Source organism: Gossypium raimondii, chromosome 8 (assembly GCF_025698545.1).
Source record: "Gossypium raimondii isolate GPD5lz chromosome 8, ASM2569854v1, whole genome shotgun sequence".
NCBI lineage: Eukaryota > Viridiplantae > Streptophyta > Magnoliopsida > Malvales > Malvaceae > Gossypium > Gossypium raimondii.
The window spans coordinates 58993257-59004335 of record NC_068572.1 but is presented as its reverse complement, the minus strand read 5'-3'; the positions used below and the strand labels follow the sequence as shown (position 1 = coordinate 59004335).

Genomic DNA, 11079 nt, shown 5'->3' with positions numbered 1-11079 from the left:
TCATAGTCTCCTTGTATGTGGATGACATGCTCGTGACAGGAGGAAACAAGGCTATGCTGACTGACTTCAAAGGCAAAATGGAAAGTATGTTTGAAATGTCAGATTTGGGTAAAATGTCCTACTTCTTTGGCATGGAAGTGTCTCAAACTCAGCATGTAATTTTTTTGAGTCAAAAGGAATTTGCCTTGAAGATTCTGAACAAGTTTTCTATGCAAAATTGCAAGGCAACTAGCACTCCAGTTGCTGTTAGAGAAAAATTATCATGCCAAGGTGATTTCGAGAAGGTGTGCGAGACAACCTATAGAAGCTTAGTGGGATGCCTGCTGTATTTGACAGCCACAAGATCAGACAAAATGTTTGTAGTTAGCCTCTATCCAGGTTCATGCATTATTGTAATGTGAACCATTTTCAGGCTGGTAAGATAGTTCTCAGGTACATCAAAGGTAATCTGAGCTTTGGAATGATGTACACCAAGGTGGACAGCATGAAGCTCATTGGTTTTGCTGACGGTGATTGGGCAGGATCAATTGATGATATGAAAAGCACTTCAGGGTATCTGTTTACCCTTGGTTTAGCCATTTTTTGTTGGAGTTCAAATAAGCAAACTGTTGTTGCTCAATCAACAGCTGAAGCAGAGTATGTAGCAGCTGCAGCAGTTGTTAACCAATTAATTTGGTTAAGGAAGATCATGGCTGACTTAAACTTACACCAAAGGGAAGCAACAGAGATCAAATGTGACAACCAATCTGGTGTTGCAATTGCAAAGAATCCAGTGTTTCAAGGGAGAACAAAACATTTTAAGATCCAGTTTCACTTCGTTAGGAAATGGAACAATCTCAAGAAACTAAACTGATTCATTGCAGTTCTGAAGATCAACTAGCTGATATCGTGACAAAGCCTCTTTGTGTGTCAAGGTTCAAAGATTTGAGAGCCAATTGGGAGTTTGCACCATGCAAGCCAAGGAGGAGTGTTGAAGTTGGCTTCCATGCAGACCATGAAGCAGACCAAGCTGCCCAAGCCATGCAAGCTGCTGCTGAAGATCATTGTTGCAGGCCATTTTGCCCGGGCCCAGTAATAAATCCCCAGCCCAAAGCCCATCAAAACTAATACAAACCCAAAACAAATTAAACCCAAACTTTCAATACCCAACTAACTTAAATGTTTTAAATGGCCCAACCAAAAAAAGGAAACAGAAAACCCTAGCGAAAAGCAGAAGAACCCTAGCGCCGCTCTTGGGGTCTTCGACTTTGGTCTTCGCCCACCGCTTCTGCCAACAACCACCGCCAACCGCCACCGTCACTTCCATCCACGTGCATTGATCCCTGCAAAACAAATCAAGGCAAGCGAGACAGGCATAGGCATAGACTAGGGATTTCATGTAAATCGGCTTTAAAAGCCGAAACTAAGAACATGTAAAGGGGGATTTTTTTAAAAAAAAAACTTTATTGAAGAAATAGAAAGAAAAAATCAGTTTAAAGGTGATATTTTAAGTTTTTTTAATTCGATCTGTTCTTGCTCATTCTTTTCATTTACAGTTAATAAGCTAAAGAAGTAATAAACGAAACTTACCTGAATCGTTGCGGTTGTAGCGTCGCCGGAGTCCGAATCGTTGAGAACGGACGAGGAAGGCGTTTCATTTTTTTTGAGGTTCCCTCTCTCGGCCTTAGGGCTTTAAGGACTTGATTTATGAAAGGCTTTTGAAACAAGGTTTAAAAAACTGACTTTTTTACTTCCGACCGTCGCCTACGGCGACGCCGGCACCGGTAATCGGCGACCGGCACGGTGGTCCACAACTGACCCCTTGGCCGGAGAAGAGAAAGGGAATAGAGAGATTCTCTGTTTTTTTTAAGGAAGAAGGAAAATGATTTTTTTAGATTTTTTAGGCTTATATAGCCTTCTGGTACGGCGTCGTTTTGGCTAGCAACAATAGTCCAAAAACGGCGTCGTTTTGACATGGATCAGGCCGACCCGACCCGACCCAATGAAGGTCCGCGTGTTTTCGTACCTGAGGGTCTATTTGCGATTTCGGTCCTTCCACGTTTATTTTCTTTTTAGTTTGCTCCCTTTTGTTTGATTTTATGTTATTTCAATTTTGTCCCGAACTTTTATTTCTCTTTCGATTTCGTCCCTAGCCCTCCGGCGTACTGGGTAACGAGCACGTGTCCTAATAACGGTCTTATTATTCGTTTGGTCCCTGATATTTACGCGCATTTCCATTTTAATCTTTCTTGTTTTTTTATTTCAGTTTTTACCCTGTAATTTCATTTTACTTTTGATTTCATCCTACTGTTTTGTTTATTTGTTAATGTAAATTTTTGCTATGATTGTTATTACCATTAAATTAACTATTGTTATTATTGTGGTTATCTTTGTTATTATTATTATTTATTTATTTATTTATTTTCTCTATGGTTTATGCGTCCATTTTTTAACATTATATATATATATGTACCTTTTATATACATACGCATGTACCCATATATATATATTTTACATTTTATAATTTATATGCATATAGATCCATGTATATTTTCCTTACGAATATACATATATTAATATCTCTGCTTTTGTCCTTTTATATACATATACATATCCATACGTATATGTATATACCTATATGAGTGTTACATATTTAATAACTTTAAAACATAAACATATGGATGTTTTCATATTTTACAAGCACAAATACAAATATTTTCCTTATATGTATATGAATGTTTTATATATTTTATAATTTGGATCAAAATTTTTTTCTTTCTTCTTTTATTATTATTTTTGTTTTACTTAATGTTCATTTGTTTATTTATTCATATGCCCATTTTTATGTTTTAGTTTATTTATTTATTTATTTGTTATTGTACATACATGATGAATTAGGTTTATTTATTTATTCATTATTTGTTTTTGCTCATATTATTTTAGTCACATCATTTTATTCATTATTCCATTATGCATATAAATACCATATTTCAAAAAGGAAAATGTTTCTAATTGAGGCAATGTTTTGCGTTTGGAAATTTGAGAAAATGTGCCCTAAGGTGCTGGGTGTCGATTTTTCTCGTTTAACCAAATGGCTTAATATCCTTTTAATTTTTTAAAATAAGGCAATGTTTTGTGTTTGGAAATTCGAGGAACGTGCCCTAAGGTGCTGGGTTTCGATTTCTCGTTCAACCAAATAGCTAAATATCCTTTCAAAAATTACAAAATAAGGTAATGTTTTGCGTTTGGAAATTTGAGGAACGTGCCCTAAGGTGCTGGGTTTCGATTTCTCGTTTAACCAAATTGCCAAATATCCTCTTGAATTTTAATCTATGCTATTCGAGTTTTTTTTTAGGATCGTATTTTAAATTTATTTAAAGTTTTCAGTTTTTCGACACTAAGACATTAAGTAATCAACTAGGTACCAATTTTGGGCGTATCGAGGGTGCTAATCCTTCCTCGTGCGTAACCGACTCCCGAACCCGTTTTTCTGAATTTCGTGGACCAAACTTGTTGTTTTAATAAAATCAAATCGTTTATTAAAAACAACCACTTTTTGAGGTGATCCAATCACACCTCATTAAAAAGGATTGGTGGCGACTCCCGTTTTTTTCGTTTTCGTCAAAACCCAAGTCGACCCCGTTTTCATCAAAAAAATGGTGTCAACAATCATGATGATGTTTTGTTACTTTCAAGTAGATGTTTTGCTACTTAGTTAGATATGAACTAAATTGTTAGTATACTTGATGTAATTAGGTGCTGATGGATTGATAAATCTGCTTTACCAAGTGTACAAGTTATGTTTATCAAGTTTCAATGCTACTTAGTGGAGTTAGGTAGATGTTTTGGTAACATTTTCTTCTTTTGATCAACTGAATGCTTGGTATATGTAATGGCATTATGCCTTTATTCAAATGTAATGAAAATCTTTCAAGTTTCTTGTTTATTTTTGGTTCAGCAAAAGCAATTTTTGTTCACAAAATTCTAGCCGATTTTCTTGTTTGATCAGCAAGATATTGAAGCTTCTTGCTTAAGTTTCTGTCAAAGTTTCACATTCTGTTTTCTTAGATCCAACAAATATGCACCTATCAAGAACTCCAACCAGTCTATTAGCAATGAATTTAGAGCATAAATTGATAAACCGATAATTAGCCATATTTTTGGGATTATGAGTCTTGGAGATCAAGTATTCTTATCTCCCTTGGCTAACCAATTAGCTCGAGCTCTTTCTTCCATATAGCCTTCCTCGTCAATCTCATCAGCAATGCAAGTTTACATTTAATTTATAGTCTCTTCAAGTACTGCAGTAGTCAGATCTGATTGGGCAATGACTCCAATTTCCTCTGGAGATCCTTCTTGAGTTTAGATCGATTAGTACGGATCCCTTGGGACCAACTCATTAAATTAAGATCCCATAGCCTTTATTTTTTCCAGAATGGTACCATTCGAAAGGTGCCATGACCTCTCGACCTCACCTTGGCAGCTTTCCTCCATAACTCAAGAGGTCTCCATTCTGAAATTCCTTGTAGAATTGGATAGTCCTGCTCGAGAAATAAAATCTTCAGTACAAATGATTAATGTGTAGTGATCCAAACGGGGGTATACCTGGTGCTGGATTGAGAAGCGTGCAAAAAGAGACCACCAGTTCAAGTTCACCACACGTTGGTCTAGTCTCCCACAAACGTTGGTTGCCATCGTTAAGCCTCTTTCCCATGTGAACTAAGGACTATTGCAAACTCTACCACCCTGTTAGAAGTAGTGCAACTTATCATTGAATTTTGAGTACGAAGGACAAGAGGGAAACTAAATACAATTTGGTGCTGCAAATCTCGGACAAAATCAGTTCCCTTCTCCTGGTTGTCTACCACAGCCAATTCCAGGTTATCGCCAAGCTCTTGGTTTTTTGAAACAGAGAATTCATTTTTCTATGATAAAGCCAACTCATGGTCAGCATAGTCAGGTTTTCAATCAGTAGCTAACTTGTATCATGTCTATAAATATGACCAACATCCCCTTCTTTCTCATGATAATGCCATAAACCTAGTATGTGATCATAAGCCTGTCCTGTCCCAGTGTGTCTCAAGCTATGGTTATGGCCTAACACCAGTTGCTGGTTCTGCTTTTATTCTAGATTGTGGCTTTGTGCATGGATCATATCATGATTAGCCATTGAATAAATTAATGTGCATGGATCATATCATGATTAGCCATTGAATAAATTAATCACTGTGTTAATTCACAATGCATTCAACAAGCCTTATTTGTCGGCATTTATTTACAAAACAAAATCACATTGCTTTCATTTATATACATAGTTCTAACATTAGATTCATTTAAAATAAACAAGAAGTTGAAGCCCAAAGAATGAACACCCAATGGAAAGAACAGCTTTAGCAAGTCCAGGAGAATCAGACAATGCTGCATAAGTGCCTGAAACAAAAGCTATCACCATTGCAGTAATCCCATAACTCGTTAACAACGAAGTAATATACATATAAAATGCATGGGCATCGAGTTTTTCCACAAACGATTTGCAGTAATGGAGGAACATCGATGTGGACGAGAAGCAAAAGGCCAACGCATTAGCTATCACGAACACTCTAAAAGCCAATTTTCTGCTTAAAATCGCCATTCCTTCCCCGGGGCCATCGCTTTTGTACCCACCAGGCATGGTGAAACCCGCGGCGAATGAGATGGTGGCGATCAGTGTTGTCACCAGTAAGTTTATGCTGGCGATGGTATGGAGTTGATCGGAGCTTGGTTTCTTGATCGCTGCAGGTTCGGGTCTTTTGTTGGGAATAAGTTGTGGTTGGGCTTCAATGGCGACAGGGGACCATGTTGTTTGTGGTTGTTCTTGATTTGTTGTTGTCGACTCAGTAGATCTTGTTTTTCTTCCGTCCTTGTTGATTGCATGTTCTAAGCTTTCTAGACCTCCATTGCTTGCAACACTCATTGTAATCCAAGTCTGTAAGTAGCTTAATTTGAGATAAATATCCTATTATTTAAGCTTTAGATTTGATTATGCTTGTTTACCAAATAAAAAATTTCCAAGGATTAAAAACTCCTCAAATTAAATAAGTAAAAATATTTTTCAATTTTATTGTTGTTTTAAAAATTGAAGTAATTTAATATTATCAGTTTCTAAAACAAATAATTGTATATCATTTTGGTTGATATAATAACAAATTAAGTCATTGATGTTTATATATTATGTTAATTTGATTTTGATTTTGAATAAATTATATAAAAAAAGATGTATTTAAATAGAGATAGACTTTGTAAATTGTAAGATTAAATTTATTATTATATTAATCAAAATTATATAAAATTGATGAATTATTAGTTGGTTTTAGATTAAATTATTCTAATTTTTTTGAAAATGACCCGTTTGATTATATCAAAATTGAGAGGGACCTAAGGGAAATTTTTACCGATTTAATATAAAGTAAAATGACACTCAGGGATCAATTCCATACCTTTTCAAAGAAACCATACTCCTTCAACAAAATAATGTCGATGACAGTGAAACCCTCCATGTTTCTAGCTGACTTGTCCACCCTACAATCTTTTATCAGCAACTCAAAGATTTGCTGGTTCTTTCCATGTATTGTGGCAAGATGTAACGCGGTGTTACCTTCATTGTCCTTCTGGTTTATAAGCCCATAATGCGAAAGCTTAGTGGCAAGAATAAACTTTACACAATCGAGTTTCCCTCTTTCAACCGCAAGGTGAAAAGCTGTTTGGCCTTTATTATCTTGTAAATCCCAGATTTCCGGAAAATTATATGCCAGCTCTTTTAGTATGGTGACTTCGCCTTCTCTTGCAGCAATGTGAATGACGGTCATTCCTTGTTTATCTCTTTTACGAGCGGTTGAAGAATCGATGTGGTCTAAAAACACCTTGAAAATGTCGACGGTACCGAAGTGGGCTGTGTAGTGTAGTGGTGTCCATCCGAATTTGTCAGTTTCGGAGAGTGCCGACCGACGTGTTTTCGTCAATTTTACGACAAAATCTAGGTAGAGAAGAAAGGTGAAAGTGTGAATACGAGTACATTTTTTAAAAATGTGATTTGTGATGAACTTTACCTCTATAAGTGTGGTTTTGGGAGGCAGCCTGAATGAGGGCGGAAGGTCCAAAGGAAGAGAACTTGAAAGAGTGCTTGAATGACATATTGGTCAGGTAATTCATTGGATTCTGAAGCTTAACCATGTACGAAGATATTCTCAGAACTGAAAGGGTAATAAGATAACAACACTAAGTTATACAAAATTGACAAACCCGAAATCTTAATACTTAACAGGCATGGGATAATACTGCTTAACACTATCATCTTGACTAGCTTTCAAAATGATTAATGAGCAGAAAATTAGAACTGGATTAGACCAGCCAATCAGATAGGTTAGATCAAGAAATGATTGATATATCGGTCTGGACAAAGAGATTGAACTGCACTCCGAAAAAATTGCTTGAACTAGAAATAGATGATCTGACTGGTTTGATTACCGGTTAAGTTTGTAAAACATTCGGAAACTATAGGAATTAGTAATTACCTTCGTCCTGCGATCGAATAACAGCTGCATGTAAAACATTCATGCTATTTCTCCCTGCAAAAGAGAAAACTCGAGCAACTTGTAAGATAATTTCAGCGATATCAACATGTTTTTTATCCACAGCAATGAAGAGAGGGGATTCTCCAGCATCATTTGTCAAATCAGGTAACTCAGGGTCTCCTCTAATCAACAATTCCGCAATCGGAAGATGCCCATTTCTTACAGCATCATGCAGTGCAGTATCGTTCACCATGTTCACTATCCTTGTAGCCCTTTGGCCGGCTTCGATTTCCCCACTGTTTGCACAGTTTACGAGTATTTGAGCTGTTTCGAAACTCCCCGACCTCGCTGCAACGTGCAATGGAGTGTCGCCTTTGGAGTTCTTTTGATTCACCAACGACACCAATGTCGGAAACGTAGTAATCATCTCTTCGGCCATACGATTCTGATTATATTTGGCAGCAAGGTGAAGAACGTTGTCTTCCTCGGTTGTCACCTGCAAAAAGGCTGAATCTGAATCCGATTCCGAGGTGAATTCATGTAAGGCATCCGTGTCACCTGTTATTAAAGCTTCATGCAGTTTGGGATCCATTTCCTTAGGATTTTTTTTTTTTTTTTTTACGATAATTGTAGGTCTCCATTGATCAAATGGTTATTTATATGAACAAAATAGATTTAATTGACGCGGTTTAGAAATGGCGAAGAACCAAAAGTTTTCCAGCCAATTTCTGCTGGTTTTCTCGTAGGAAACAGCCAATGGAAAATAGGCATTATTACCGGCATAAGTTATTTAAAAATGGAGACATTTTTTATGATCATCCCTATGTTACGAGATGAATGTAAGCAAGGATGAAATAAAAAATTTATTTTAAAATAAAAGTTAAATTATAAACTTTTAAAAGGATTAAAGTATAATTTTATCATTATATATGTTTATTATTTTTTATTAAGAGTTATATTAAAAACTTTTTTTATATAATGTCTAAAATTATCTATAACAGTTCCTAACCTTTAAATAGGAAGATAATGCACTTGAAAAAAAAAATCAAAGAAAGTGGCGAAGAGATTTGGAAAGGACAAAAACGTGAAGAAATCAAAGTATTTACTTAGTAAGAACACGGTAATCAATGATAGAAATCACTGGGTTGATGGAAGCAAATATGGCAGAAAGTAAATAATATGGTGAATTCTACATTTAGACAGAGAGAAGATGAATTTTGTAGAGGAGTAAAGACATTTTACAGATAAAATGGGTTGAAGAGAAAGAACAAGATTAAAATTTTAAAAATACCTCATATAATTTTAAAACTAACATGAAAAAATGAAAACATTTCTAATATTATTTCCAACTAACAATATGGAGTATTATATCATATTTTGATATAATACTAACTACTAACTAGAATATAAATATATTATTTATGATATCAAAAATATTATTTGTATTTAATAATTTTCTTTTAATTAAAAATAAAATATTATTTTAATATATATTATTAAATATTTTCTATCTTATTATGATTAATATTTAATTTTATAAGATATTAATGATATAAATAAATAAAATTATATCTAAGGATAAAATTATCATTTTAAGCTTTTCTTTGCATAACTTTTTTATCTAACCCAACAATGTAATACTAATATTGATTTATTCTATTCAATCAACCAAACTACGTGATAGTTTTTATGTCCTTATTTCATTCCCACCAAACAGCTTTCTTACCTTATTCAATTCCAATAAACCAAACATATTGTTATAGATTAATCTTATCGACTTAAAAGTCGATTTGACTTCTAATACTCTCCTTTCAAATTGAACTTTTCATTCTAAGTTTTCTTTAAGTTTGTGGAATACATCCGCTTTAAATTGCTTCATAAAAAATGTCTGCCAATTGATCTTCCGACTAGCAGTAGACTAATTCCATTTTTTTATTCTTCACTTACTCTTCAATAACATGATACTTTGTATCGATATGCTTACTTCGACTATAGGACACAGAATACTTTGCTAGAGATATTGTGGACTTGTTATCAACATAAATTGCAATGAGAACTTCCTGTGTAAGAGTTAGTTTACTCAAAATATTCTTCAACCAAATTGCTTGAGAAGTGCACATTGCAGCGACTATATATTTTGCTTCACATGTTGAAAAGGCACTAAATTTCAAAAAATAAAAGTATTGGGATTAAATTGAAAATGTATGAAGAATATAAGCACTTAGAGCATATTTTGACTTTTAAATTTTTACTCCATAATTTTCTCTAAAAATTAATTTATCCCAACGCGAAGCGTGGTAGGAACCATATTGTAATGAGTAAATCACAAGGTTAAACACTTTAAATTTTCAAGAAATTTTACAACACTTAAATCAAAAACTCCCAGCACTCATAAATGAGAGGATAATAAGCACTTAAACACACTCAAATCCATACCCTCCTAACTGTTGCAACATGAGTGGTGCCAATTGATTTGAAGTTAAAGCAATAATTTTTATAAATTATTTAAAATTAATTGTAAAAAATATAAAATATAAACTTAATTTTTCTTATTTTATTTTAAAATTTAATATATAAATAATTAAGCGGATGTTGACTGAGGTATGATTGTTTCTATTATAAAAATCAGGACAATGTGAATTTAAATGGAATTTTGAATCAAATTATAACACCCCTAACCCCGAACCATCGTCGGAATAAGGTTACGAAGCATTACTGAACATATCAGACAACTTACGAATAATTCATAAATTAAACAACATTCGTAATATAATTGAATAACTAGGGTTTTTTACACAAATGCTATAGAAAAAATATATATATACTGAAATAGGGTGTCAGAAAAAAATTTACCAAAATAGGTTACTTTTTCATTAGAGCCTATTAGATAGGCGCCAATGAATAAAAAATAATAATTTTTTTTGAATAAAATATAATTTTATATTTTCCCGGGTCAGTATATAACCCGTATAATACATAGTATTGGCACCTATTTGGGAGGCGCCAATGGTGGTGCCTATCTAGGAGGCGCCAATGGTGGTGCCTATCTGGGAGGCGCCAATGCTCTGATTTTTTCGGGTTTAGGGTTATGTTATAAATTTAGGATTATGTTATAAATTTTTGTGTTTGTAATTATTTAACATTTAATTTATTAGTAATAAATTACAAAATTACTAATAAGTTACTAATAAATTTATAACATAATCCTAAATTACTAACAAATTAATTATAAAATAATTACAATATTCATACAAAAATTACAATATTACAATATATCCCGACATTACAATATTCATACAAAATTACAATATTACAATATTCATACAAATTATTTAAAATTTAGGATTATGTTATAAATTTAGGATTATGTTATAAATTTTTGTGTTTGTAATTATTTAAAATTCAATTTATTAGTAATAAATTATAAAATTACTAATAAGTTACTAATAAATTTATAAAATAATCCTAAATTACTAACAAATTAATTATAAAATAATTACAATATTCATACAAAAATTACAATATTACAATATATCCCGACATTACAATA

The 11079-nt window shown here is 33.5% G+C and overlaps 1 protein-coding gene across 1 annotated transcript; it reads right to left on the bottom strand.

Annotated features, from left to right (window-relative positions):
• Positions 1-4676: 4676 nt before the first annotated feature.
• On the bottom strand, positions 4677-8121 carry LOC105792603 (ankyrin repeat-containing protein NPR4). The gene is made up of 5 exons (XM_052634903.1): positions 7530-8121; positions 7065-7208; positions 6456-6991; positions 5324-5974; positions 4677-4904 (listed from the first exon to the last, which is right to left on the bottom strand). Exons 1-5 carry the CDS (start codon positions 8119-8121, stop codon positions 4677-4679), a joined length of 2151 nt encoding a protein of 716 aa, XP_052490863.1.
• Between the last annotated feature and the right edge of the window lie 2958 nt (positions 8122-11079).

Bases quoted from the DNA above. Each gene is read 5' to 3' on its own strand.
- LOC105792603 (XM_052634903.1), bottom strand. From the start codon at position 8,121: ATGGATCCCAAACTGCATGAAGCTTTAATAACAGGTGACACGGATGCC. The intron at 5,975-6,455 runs GTATGGAATTGA...CTTAAATAATAG, and splicing joins AGTATGGTTTCTTTGAAAAG to GATATTTATCTCAAATTAAG. The intron at 4,905-5,323 runs GTTTATTTTAAA...GCTTTATCATAG, and splicing joins TCTTTGGGCTTCAACTTCTT to AAAAATGAATTCTCTGTTTC.